This window comes from Drosophila guanche, unplaced genomic scaffold (genome assembly GCF_900245975.1).
Source record: "Drosophila guanche unplaced genomic scaffold, DGUA_6, whole genome shotgun sequence".
In the NCBI taxonomy this organism is placed as follows: Eukaryota; Metazoa; Arthropoda; class Insecta; order Diptera; family Drosophilidae; genus Drosophila; species Drosophila guanche.
Genome location: NW_022995753.1, coordinates 3,009,333 through 3,022,268, shown reverse-complemented (window position 1 = coordinate 3,022,268; position 12,936 = coordinate 3,009,333). Strand labels below are relative to the sequence as shown.

General features: G+C 44.4%; 1 protein-coding gene across 1 annotated transcript; it reads left to right on the top strand.

Moving 5' to 3' along the window:
- The first annotated feature begins 10,703 nt into the window (after nt 1–10,703).
- On the top strand, nt 10,704–11,784 carry LOC117588416. The gene is made up of 3 exons (XM_034279685.1): nt 10,704–10,913; nt 10,975–11,384; nt 11,449–11,784. The coding sequence occupies exons 1-2, from the start codon at nt 10,847–10,849 to the stop codon at nt 11,370–11,372; spliced, it is 465 nt and encodes a 154-aa protein (XP_034135576.1). The 5' UTR covers nt 10,704–10,846; the 3' UTR covers nt 11,373–11,384; nt 11,449–11,784.
- Nucleotides 11,785–12,936: the final 1,152 nt, after the last annotated feature.

Below are 12,936 nucleotides of genomic sequence, written 5' to 3'. Positions count from 1 at the left end.
CGCTGCTTCGCTGCTGCTGCGACGCTGGCGAAATGTCAATAATCGTTGTTGCTTATGCACATAACGGCTCTGCAAATACAGGGGCGCACTTGTCACACACATCCCATCCACTGTCCATACCCCCTGGTCTCATGGTGCACATTCACCCACACCGTGCACCCCATCAAAATCCGCTGAGCGAAAATCAAAGCCGTCTCAATCAACAAACAAAGAGACAAACAAACAAACAAATAGTGAGTGAGTAACAAAGAGAGAGCGAGAGAGAGGGAGAAGAAGACAAACATTTGTGTGCGCTTTTCCCGCCCAAGGAGTGGGTGCGTGTGGAGCGGGCGGAACGGGTGGCATTTGCTTTTCCTATTTAGTTTTGGCTGCAACTTTGTTTTCCTTCCATTTACGCTGTTGACATTGGAAATCTTTTAATTATTGTCACGCCTCGCATACACCCTTCCTACCATCCTCATAGTTTCCCAGCCGCCCCCCACTTGGTGTGGGAGTGTCGCCAGGTGGTGGTGATGATGCTTCAGCATGTCGTGAGGATTATGTGGTGATTAGTACTGAAAAGGGAGAGGAACTGAGACAGTGGAAGAAGCTCTTCTCAGAGCTTGGGCGCTCTCTCATACTTCTGCGCTCTCCTACCAGCCACCACACACAATAGTCTCCTAACTGATTTTCCGAGACCCTTGCCTTTACTGTAAGAAAGTCTCTTTCCCATATCTGTTCAAACGCTTCATTGGGTTGTGTATTCCCACATATCGGTGCGATCTCCTTGGCGATCTCTTAGATCCTTTCACCTGCCCGCATTCCATTAGGATGCCGCACTGACCAGCGCCTACCGCCCGCCCATGTTCCATGATCCATGTTCCATGCATGGTCCAGTAATCCCTCTATTTCGGGGGCAAATCTTTGCACATGTGTGCCGACGCCGCTGCGCCCCTTGATGTTGCACCGCCATTCGTGGTGGTGGTGCAGTGGGCAGGGGAGTGAGTGTGTGGCATGGATAAAGTGCGCAAAATAGATGCGTAATTTGACGTTAATGTTACGCTAATAATAATCTGTCAGCCGGCATTAGATGGGTAGATGGGTAGATGTGAGATCCTCAGATTCGGATTCCTCGGATCTGATCCTTCGGCAGCTGATCTTTATCGAATGCACACGCAAACACACACACACAAAAACACACGAACAACACTCCCTTTTGATGCCGATCGTGTAATGTGCTTAGCTCTCCTTTGGACCCACTCCACTTCTCCTTTTCTCTATCTCTCTCGCTCTCTCGCGGGCATCCTTTGCTGCCGTCTTTGCTTTCTTTTCGCTCATTGTTGTGTTTGCCATTTTGACGGGTTTCGATTACCGTTGTCCTTCTGCTCCCTTGCTCTCATCGGGCTGCTCTGCTCTCTCATGTGTGTAATCCACTCTGCTCGTTCGTTGCTCAATGTTAAATGGTGCGCGCCTAAGTTGAGTAAATTTCCCCAAAGGCCCTAAAAAGGACTTTTGCGCACTCTCTTTGTCCCATTTATTGATACATACTGTTTTTTATGCCCTTTGGAAAGAGTACTACTATTTACACCAGATGTTTGTCCGGAGCACCATGAAGAAGAAACATTTTTGGTTCAAATCAAAGATGCATTTTCTCTGCCTCCAAAGCGAACTGGCTTTGGATGCATTTCATTCCAAATCTACGAACTCGTTCTTTTAATTACCCTTTACAAAGTTAAGATTACTCTCTTGCATTTTGAATGCTTCCCAAGAGGGCAAAAAATAGATATCCTTGTGCAAGGACACAGTTTCTGTTCTAGAGGGTTGGACCTTGACTGTCCGCAACGCCTGAGCCTGCCCATAGAGTCAAAACCCAACAAATGCAAAGTCAAAACGCAGACCAAAACGCAGCCACAACAGCAAAAATATATTTTAAAAAAAATCCCAAGACATTAAAAAGAACTTAGAAAAGTGTGAATCCTTTCCAGGAAGCCGCCCAAAAAACGGCAACCAAATTGAGCGATTCCAGCGGCGGCCCTGCACTAGAAACCTACAAACCTAAATAGATAGATCGGGTCAAGTTCTCGGTAAAGAGTTGACCTAGCCCAAAACATAAAACAGAACACACAAAAAACATAAAAGAAAAATCACAGAAAAAACTGGCTCGCAAAAAATGCCAGAAATACGAGGATACAAAAAAGTGGACAAAAAATAAAGGAAAACACAGAAACGGATCGTAAAACGCGATTCCTGGTAGCCTAGGTAACGGTACACGCAGTGGTTCAACTCTGCTTAAACCCTTTCCTGGACCGGGCGGAACAATTGCAAATTGTATTTGTAGAGCGAAAAGGGGTTAAAAAACAGGCCAAGGGTGGGCGGGTTTGTTCTGCTGCAAGGATTCGCGATTTCCAGTGCTCGCTGCTTCCCTTACTTTAACTGTTGGTGCATCGGATAAATAAGGATATGTTCAGGTATCTACAAATATCTGCTTATGTTATGTTCATTATCCAGCTCCCTGTGATTCTGTTAAGTGAACCTCTTCCCACATTTAATTTGTAACTCTGCTGTGTTAGTCCTGCACCGTATTTTATCCATTATGGTGCCTGGTTCTGAGCTGTTAGTCATGCTGTCCCTCTCTCGCTGGATTTGCTCTGATTTTCCACTCTGTTCCCTACGCTTCTTTCAGCTCTGTTTTTTTCACTTCTTAGCGGATCGTAAAGTAATAAAAACATAAAAATACGAACGACCGAGCAGGACGTATATTAGAGAATGAGCAAAACTGTAAATGTGAAACTGGAACTGGAACGGGAACGGGAACACATGCCAGGACGAAGGGTTAAAAAAATGCGTGCACTTTTTTTTATGACTCGGTCAGCGAATGAGTTAAACAATGCCCAAAATAGCAATCGATTTTCTGGTTAATTTTTATCTTACCCTTGCTTTTTTTACCTCTTTATTTTCGGGACTATTTTGCTTTACATTTTTGGCTTGGAACTTGTTTACTTTACATTTCGATATATTTTTTGGCTTGCATTTGTTTTTTTCAGCACTACTTTAGTTTCCTATAAAAATAACTTTATTTTTTTTTATCGGGAAATTGTAAAAAATCGCTTGCCGGGGACAATGATAAAATTGTTGTTGTGCCTTGTCTTTGGTGTGTGTTTTTGTTTCCCATTTTCATCTTGCAGATGAATATTTTCAGCATTTCGAGGGCCGCTTAACATAAAGGAGCAATTACCATTAACCCTTTTGTGGGCCCTTGACTTAACCCCGCGGCACTTGGTTGACTTTCCAAGATGCCGACCGACAATAAAACTGTCGCATAAGTCAGATCCGTGCCGGCTCTAAACAATGCCAGAGAGCACCGCCGACAACAAAAATTATAAATATTAATATTTCCCTCGCTTAATATCTTAACCTGCTGTTTGCCTGATGACTTTCTTAATATCTTAACCTGCTGCTGCTGCTGCTGTACATTTCTTTGATGATCCCTCGCACTCCGGTCTTCTGCATTTTTTCAATTAATTTCTTTTTTCTCAGGCTGTCCAATGCGCCATGTGTTTCGCTCTGTGAAAACAGGGGAAGATACTGCTCCGGTCAGACAGAGCGAAGAGAGGATGATGCAAGGAGAGGCACTGAGCAGTCAGAGAGGGACGGACTGCACTTGGGGCAGAGCCTCGCCTCAGAGGCTTCAACATTTTTATGGGCCCTAACAAATTTGTACAAATTGCTGTGGTATCTCTCGTCGATGGCTCTTCCTCTTCCTCTACCTTTCTCTTTCTCCCTCGCACACTCTCTCCCTCTCACTGCGTTCAAGCCATCTCCCTCTGGCTATTAGTGTGGTCGTGTTGAGACACCAAAATTGGGCCAAACTGTTCTCCGTGTGGCTCCATGTGAAAATGCCACTCGTCTCGTCTCTCAATCGGTAAAAATCACAAAACCAAGAGGGCACAACAACAACACAAGTTGTAGGGGAAAATCGCTGAATGACCATGGAAAAGGAAAACCCATCGAAGTTGTTATGCTCTAATTAAATTTATTTCTATTGATGGAAATAATTGAGGAAAATGCCCCAAGTGTTAGGGCAGTAGATACGCAAAGAGGAAAAAGCCAAAAGGTGAGCTCAAGAAATGTTAGAGTGGAGTGGAGGAAAAGCCAGAGTTTTGCTGGTGGGGAAATCGAATAGAGATTTAATCTAGTAAAGGTAGTAATTATTTTATTTGATGTATTTTCCATTGCATAAATTCATCTAAGAATTTGTAGCAGGAGACGCTTCGATCCTTTGCGATTATCTGTACAAGACCTAAAAACAAACCTTTATTGTATTATGTATATGAAATATTCATGAATTAGTGTGAAAACCCTTTAAGAACAGACAGACAATCACATGGTTTGCTCTACATACGCTGCCATTTCCTGCCACAGTCTTGGTCCACGCAAAAGAGTTCACACGGTGCATGGAACCGGGCTCTACCCCCAACCTGCCGACTGATTACACTACGCCTGTGAACGCCTCAATCAACATGTCGTGGCCATGTCTAAGCCGATGGAAGCCATTCTGGCCAACATTTGGCCACAACTGCAAGCCCACAAAATGCAGTTGGTTTTGTCTGTGTTTGCCCAGTCGAAAAGTGCAGCAAAGTTGGGTTCCTCTCTCAACGACCACCTTTTGTAAGCCCTAATTCGCCTCTATGCTCCATTTACCCTTCAGCAATCCAAAGAGAACACGAAGAGAGGCAGGACGAGCACTTATTTTGGGTACCATTGTGGACGACCTTGGGGCCATGTAATGAACAGTCCAGCCTTGTAGCCCTCGCTCTGGAAATCTTCTTAATTAAGGTGAAATATTAATGCACTCGAATCCAGGGCGGTTTCCTGACTTTATTTAATAAAATCAATTTCGTATCATAAATTTTAATATGCCACATGAAGCACGTGGAAGCAGTGCACGAGGGTAATGGCAGCTCCTGCTCCATCATTCGGGTGCCACATATTAATTCCAGTTTCGCACTCCTCGTGCGTTTCACGGACATGCCGTAAATAGTTGCCAGCATGTTGCATGGCTGCCACTGCCCCACCGTCCGTTCTCACATGCCACTGACCCACCCACTGGCTGCTGACGCGTTGCTGCATTTATTAATAATTATAATGTCTGCGTTCTCCACTGTATGTGGATCCTTTTTTGGTGTGGGTTCGGCTCCGTGGTTCCGGGGTTGCACTGGGGGATGGGGCAGGGCAAGGTCCTGCCGTTGCCGTTTCAGTCCGAGGTCTGGTATCCTCCGAACCGACCTCCGGCATTCATAAATCGCAGCTCATTTCGGTGTGGCCACGGAATGCACACGCATAATTATTTCGGCCTGCAGTTTTGGGCTGTGGCCTCGAATCTGGGCTGTTGATTGGGGGGGCGGATATGCGATGTGGGCGAATGGGTACAGCAGGGGAAGCATATCTGCATGTGGCAGACAGGAGACAGCAGACAGGAGTGTGTGGCAGAGAGCCGCATGGATTTGCATTGCCCAAGTTTAGAGTGGGATTCAGAGGATGCGGCAGCCATCACAATGGTGTGGACATGCCCATTCTTTTGCCTTCAAATTAATTGAACTTTGAAAGGAAATCTGTGGAGTAGATTTATTAGATTTGTCTTGGAAATTCTATATGAAATCTATTAAATAATAACCTTTTTCGCTTCCTACTTTGATTATTTCTGCATTTAAAAATAGGACACTCTGCGTTGAGGCTCTTTCCTCCGCAACAATTTAGTTGTAAATTTATAATACCAGAAGCTGAGATTAGTTTGGATAGGTCTCTCCCTCCGTTACCCTCACTTATCCCCTGTGTCTGTGTGCGATTTTTATGCGCCCCTAGAAGGAAGAATCAAATGTAGAAGTAGCCAAGGGCAAACAAGGGATGAGGCACAGGAGTCCCGAAGCTGATACTGAAACCGTGGCTAAGGATGTGCTGGGGGGCAATTGAATTCGAGGCGCGAAATTGCGAAATTAAATTTGCAGTTATTGCCCAACCATGGAGAATTGGTTAGCACAGTCTGTCTAACGGTATCGATGGTGTCTCATGCCCCCTGCCACTGCCACAGCCCCAGTAATTGCCACAGTCACGGATTGAGTAAGACATTCCCTCCCATTCGGAAGGCTGAGCATGGGAATGAGCCCGAAACTGCAGTGCAGATGTATCTCTGTATCTTTGTATCTGTCTCCGGGAGCTGCTGCTCTTTTGGCTGGCACTTTTATGGCATTTTGGCTCTGCATTTGCATTCAAATGGCGCCATCTGGCTAACCCCAAGAAAAGAAGGAAGCCCATTTGATAGGCCTCTAAAGAATGAATAATAATAGTTCTAAAAGATGGAAGAGGGAAACGTGGATAGTAGCAGGAACAGGACTGTTTTTGTTATTTTATTGCATTGAAATGATTGAGAATTTGCTGAAATTTCATGAGATTCATGAAGTCTACATCTTGGCTATCACAAGCTTAGACAAAAATATGAATATAAATAAAAGAAAAGGGCTAAAAGTGGCATCGCATTTTATTTAGGAAACAGGAAAATATTTTCATAAAATTCAGGTCTACCCAAAAAAACTCTTTGAAGTGAAGCAGGATATATTTTCACGCGTATCTCTCAGACATCCTTTTGGCTGTTGCCTGCTTAAAAGAGTTTCATATTTGGTGTTACCAAATATTCCCTCCATTTATTTGCATCCTCCTGCTCCGCCGCCCTGCCCTTACTCTCTTTCAGTCGTGTCTCAAAGTGAATCGCTGAAATTGCCACCAAAAAGCAATTGTGGAGAGGAGAAATCCATTTCAGGTTATCCGCGAATTTCAATCAGTCCCAGGCGGCCTTCATTGACAACCAAATGGGGATTGGGATTTTTGTTGGTTGGGAGCGGGACTGGTTTTCGGCAGTGGATAGTGGGGGGGAGTGAGGACCGCATAAAAATAAACACAAAGGGCATACGTGAGATGCCAGTGAAGTGTGCGGGATGATGGCAGGGGGAGGGTGGAGGGTGGAGTGTGGAGGGTGAGGGAACACACGCTCCACTCGATTTAAAGGCATTTGGAAAATATTCTCTCGGTGAAAAATTGCCGGAATAAAATCCACTTAAGCAGCTTTGACAAAACTACCAACGAAGTTGATGAAGACTCTTTGGGTGCGCCAGTGCTTTGGATATTTTAGATTTGGAGGGTATAAAGAGGCAGACTTACAGCTAGAGACACAGACACAGATACAGATACAGATACAAGCACAGCTGGCTAAGATTTATGGCATCTTTTACATGCCAACCCGTCAGCCCCCAACTCTGGAAAGAGTTGTGCTCCAGTGGCAGAAACTAGGGAAAATCTCATCAAATTTGTTTAAATGCCCATAAATCTCAACGGGCAGCTGCAGCCTCTAAAGCGTGGCGGGGAGGAGCATTGACGGGAGGAGGAGATGGCGATGATCGGGCTCAAGCTTCATGTAAACAATCATTAAAAATCATTAACCATTGGCGCCACTTTCTCATAATAAACGGATTCGGATGCTCATAGTTACCGAAACTCCACAAACTGAAACCGAAACCGAAACCGAAAGCAGCAAAAAAACTGCAGTTCGCATACACAGATGCGTGTGTACATCCATGGATCTGGGAAGCCTGGCATCAGATGCAACTTTGTTTATGCAATGGCAGCGTGAGAAATTCGCCACGCCCGCCCCCCTTCTAGCCCTCTTCTGGCAGCCCATAAAAACCGCGTTAGCCATAAACAAAAATCGAAGAAAAAAAGAATTCCAAAACAGAAATTATTTGGTTTTCTGGTCATGCCTGAAAGAGCAAGGCGCCAACTACAAGATACAGCTACGAGTGCGAGAGTACAAAAGTATCTATCCAACAAAAAATGCACAAATCTATCCCCCGTACTCGTATTCCCCTCCTAGTCTATCAAAAATCCGAGGCTGCCAAACAGCAAACAGAACCAAAATTTTTATTGGAAACATTTTTATGGCTCGGCGTTTTTATGGCCTCAGGCCTCCAGTAAAAAAAGGGAGAAAAACGACGGGGAAAATAGAAAAACGAATACAAAAACCATCGCGTAACAAAATAGCAAATTGAAAACATCCAAAATAATTAAACAACAAATTGCGCACAAAACCAATAAACAAAATATAAAGCAAAGAGAGAGACAGAGGAGAGAGCGAGGTGGGGAAAATGGGAACTAAGGAGGGATGTTTGGAAGAAAACGGGAAACGGGCAGAGATAATCAATCAATTGGAGTGTGGGAGGAGTGGCCTTGTTAGGGTATAATTTCATGAATCTATATGATAAATGGGGGTACTCCGTGGGGTTACTCAAGCTCAGAGTTCAATGGAGTTTATTAAAAGGAACTTGAGGGCTGCTGCTGCATAATTTATGACATTTATCATTGATCGAAGTGGCTTTTGGAAACTTTACTTAAACGTTTACTTATTTATTGTATTTTCACCTCATCTTAGCATACAAAATTGCTTAGGAAAGTGCAGTTGAGTATTCAGATAAGTTTGATTTCAGATTAGTTCTGCCACTAGCAAAATGATTATCTACTTTTACCAGAATGGAATTACCCATTCAACTAAGTTTTATGTTTGTTAAAGAAAGTCTATTAACATATATTTTATATGTTACTCCAATGCGCAGTGCGAGTGCAGCTTTGAATCGGATTAAAGCTTATCTTAGGCAATACTTTCGCGACACTATAATTCCCAACTGGGTCTGCCACCGCGATAGTGATGTTCCGTGTGCTTTGGGCCCTGGGTATTCAATTAACACGATGGCAATGAATTGCTGTTTGCCTTCTGCTTACTTTGGCGAGATGTCGTCTGATCCCCATAGTTTGTGCTCTTGAATGCACTGCAACGATTAATGGTATGTATCATTTGGGCTCATATTTTTTTCTGGGTAGCATAAGTTAATTCATGTTCGTTGGAGCATGACATTTTTTACACCAATACATTTCACATTTCATTGGAAAAATCAAAGCCAATCTCTAGCGCACTTGCAGCCTATTTTTCTCGTGGAAAATTCAACATTATGCCATCCTTACAACAAATTTAAAACTCCCTCAATTCGAGTCAACATTCACAGAAAAGAATCAGATGTGCGTAATAGATGCGTCAGCTTAGAAGCTACTTACAAGTATCAAAATAAACAAGAAGCCGCAACCACATCCACATCTCCAGCTACTCCATCCACAGCAGCGTATTATAGCCATATACATGGATGGCTCTAACCAATCTCAATTGTTTCGAGACCCACGCCGTGGCAGTGGGTGTGGCTGTAGCTGGAGCTGTAGCTGTAGCTGTCCCGAAGATGGCTATAAATCTGAGCGTCAAACGGGGGACGCGAGCGACGGAATAATCAGAAATCAATACAATCTGCGTAATATGTTTTATGCGTTGACTTCTACTGGATCTGCGATTTTCTGGCCTGGCCTGGCCTGGCCTGGCTCTGTCTTCTTTGCCATTTTCCAAGCAATTGAGTTTGATGATGCCACACATAGCCCCCACTCCTGTCTGCCGCTGCTGCTCTTGCTACTCCTTCGATTAAGCCGCAGCCCGAGGGCCATGACGTGACTTTTGCCGTTTTCTTTTCTGCTCTCCACGATAATCAAAAATCACGCACACAATGGATCCTGTAATAGTTGAATTGAATTGCCCTTTGCCAACTGTGCGGTGTGGGGTGTGGAGAGGGGGTTGTGTTTCCAGCATGTCCTTGGTCTCATCCTCCCCCGCAACAAACACCAGACCCCTTCCCATTCTACCATGTTGACTTTATTGGCCTCATTGCAGGAGGCGACGACGAGGACGTGGACGAGGACGGCGACGACGACGACGAGTACGAGAAAAAGGATGAGAATGACGATGAGCTGCAACACCCATTTCCTACACCCTGTGCCCCCACCTCAGCTCTATGACATGCTTTGACATAGCAGCGCCCCCACAGCACCACTCTCCGCCACCCCAAGCGAAACGACCACGCCCCCCATTCGGCCGGGGCCCAAGACAACCCTCAACGGGGCACATGGCATCATTACACGGCCGCGTCGCACGCAAAATTGTGCGAAATTTGGTGAGCCGCGTGTGGCAAGTCGTGTGGCGGATTCAATTCGCAAACTTTCCAGCCCCAGAAGTACAGCTACAGATACTTTCACCACCCTTCACACACACACACACAGACCAAAGGCCCATTCCCTTTCCTTTTTGGGCAGAATTTAGCTTTGTTCTTTGGCAGTCGGAAAGCATTTAAAGAGCGTTTTGGGAAACGCAACAGCAGCAGCAGCATATGGAAGAGCAGTGGGAACGAAATTTATATTTGTATTTGATACTTTGAAAAGGTCACGAGAAAAGCACACAAATTATATGGGTATAGTCAGATGCGATGCAGATTTTAAATAAAATAATTTATAGCCATATGCTAGACTCTAGCGAACTCCTTCCATTTCCTTCTAGTCGTGACAGAAGTATTTTCGGTACACGAAGTTCCAGTTACCGCAATACTTGGGCACAAATCGTTTTATTTTTATCTTAAACCAATTGACTACAAAAGAAGAGCATTCATAATTCCGATCTGTACATATACATACATTTATTTCCATTGTCGGGCATCTGAAAAACTCTGAATTTGTCCTTCAAGTAGGCTGCGGCTTTAGTATTCTGTTACTTAGCTCCCTTTTCTGGCTTAATTTTCAGTTCACGTTCTGCCTTCGAAGTGGAATAATCTCATCCGAAAAATTTGAGCTAACTAAATTTCCGGAAAATTATTTAATTTACTTTTTTGTTTGCTTTGAAAGATTTGCTTTGCATTTTTAATACAAATTTAATTGTTTCTAGTTTCTTGTGTGCCTCAAAATGATAAAGAATTTGGGCCAATTGTGCCGCAGCCGCTGCGGTCCCCTTCCCTTTGTGCAGCAGACTCGTAAGTGGAAGCCTACAATTCGTAGTTAGTGTAATGGCAAACAATATTCGGTGGTCTACAGCCACCATTCTGGTGAAGAACTTTTCGAGTGCCCCAACTTGGATGGGCCGTGCTGCTCCTAAGCCTCTGTATTTGACTGCCGCTCGTTACAAGAGCACCAACACTAAATGGACTACGCGCACCGATAAAAAGGAGGATGAGCAGGAGGACAAGAAGGAGAAGAAATTCAAGCCTATGGAGCCCCAAGCCCGTCGCTTGCAGCTGAACAAAAGCGCCCAATTCGAGCGCTACGATTCGGGTCCGGTTCCGGCTCAAAACAATAAATCGATGCAAGAGTCCCCTGAAGAAGAGAATCCTTTGGCCCAGAAGCAGAAGATGGAGCAGAAGTTGAAGAATAAGAAGATCACCGAGAAAATGCAAGAGCTGATGAAGGCTCGCGTTGCGAATCCGGACAAGTAGCTGCACCACAAGGTGAGTGGTCACTGCCATTTCCAGGAAGTAACAAACTCCTTTGATGCATAACAAACTCCATTAGATACCAGGACCACCGCCCCCCCCATCGTCTACAGATACATATACATATACACACAGACATTGTCATTGTCATTGCCCGGCTCTCCGCGGACATTCATCAATTGTCCAATGAAAATATTGACAAGTTTTTTACGAGCTGGTTGAGTGATCTGATCTGATCTCTGTGCTGCTCTCCGCTGATCAGATGTGTCGTCCCAGAGTTCTCTTGCCGCATCGTTGGCCACTCACACCCCACAACAACCCAGGCAATATGGAAGTCCCGTAAATTAAAACATCAGACCCGAGGCAATGACGTCGTAAAGAAATAAATAAAACATCAAACACTAAGAGTAGAAAATGGTAAACGGCAGTGGAAAATCTATTGACTCTGGGATGTGGGATGGGGGGAAACAATGCCTTGGTTCGAGGCGACAAAAGGACATCTACCGTTTGCATTGGGTGATATAGGCAGAAAGGACACGAAAAGGAAGACATCGAATGTCAAAGTCTCCGCTTTGTCTGACTGCAACTGGGCGCTGACTAGACAAAAGGGGGCTGATCGTGTTGGAAAACTCTGGCACAACAGAGAGAAGATGAAAAAAAAAGGACACTGCGAGTGTATCCCTCTCAGCTGACTTCTGCCCTATCTGCTATCAAATGCTATCTGTGTCTGCCCGTCTCTCCGTCTCGTTTTCCTTCTATTCGAATGAATCCTTTGTCTCCCCGAGGCCAGGATCAATGAAAACGTTGAGCGGTGAGCGCTCGGCAATGAATGAAAATGCTCGATCCCTTCGGCGAGGCTGCGTGGCTGTGACAGTTTCTGGCTTGACAAACAAACGCAATGTTATCCATTGTCGCAAAATGCTACTAAGAATTATGTTGTCCTCGACACAACGGCAGCCAAAAAGAGAAAAATTCTATTAAATAAAATTAATGTCCTTTTTTTTTGTAGTTGCTGCTGGCTCGGGGATCCGACTCCGACTCCTGCAGCGGATGCAACGACAAATATTTGTAAACGCGCCCTTTTTTTTACCTTTTTGAGTTTTCCAGTGCCTTGCCCAGGGGGTGTGCTGCCATTGAGGGGGCTCGTTGTTAGAGGGGGGAGGCCGGGCAGCTGAAGTGCGGCACCACACGCCCAGCCATTCCAGAGGAGAATGGATGGTGGATGGGTGCTGGAAAAGTTTGAAGTGGAAATTCGGTTTGAAAGAAAACTAATGGGTAGGTAAATCATAATGGAAAAAATAAAGACACATTCTGAATGTGACACAAACACTAATTATGTAGAATTTATGTACATATGTATCTAAAATATGTACAACAAAATAGTGTCATTTTTGTGCTATTTTTGTATATCTGAAACCATTTTGGAATACCATTTAAAATGATTAAAAACTGTTTAAAACTTGAACCCACTTTTACTTCACTCTTTCCATATTTTACTTCCATTAATTTTACTCCCTTGTTGCGAATCGTATTCTATGTATCCGGGGTGTTCAGGGTATATCAGATA

Coding starts and splice junctions, on each gene's coding strand:
- LOC117588416 (XM_034279685.1), top strand. CDS start 10,847: ATGATAAAGAATTTGGGCCAATTGTGCCGCAGCCGCTGCGGTCCCCTT. Junction 10,914..10,974: donor TCCCTTTGTGCAGCAGACTC/GTAAGTGGAAGC, acceptor GGTGGTCTACAG/CCACCATTCTGGTGAAGAAC.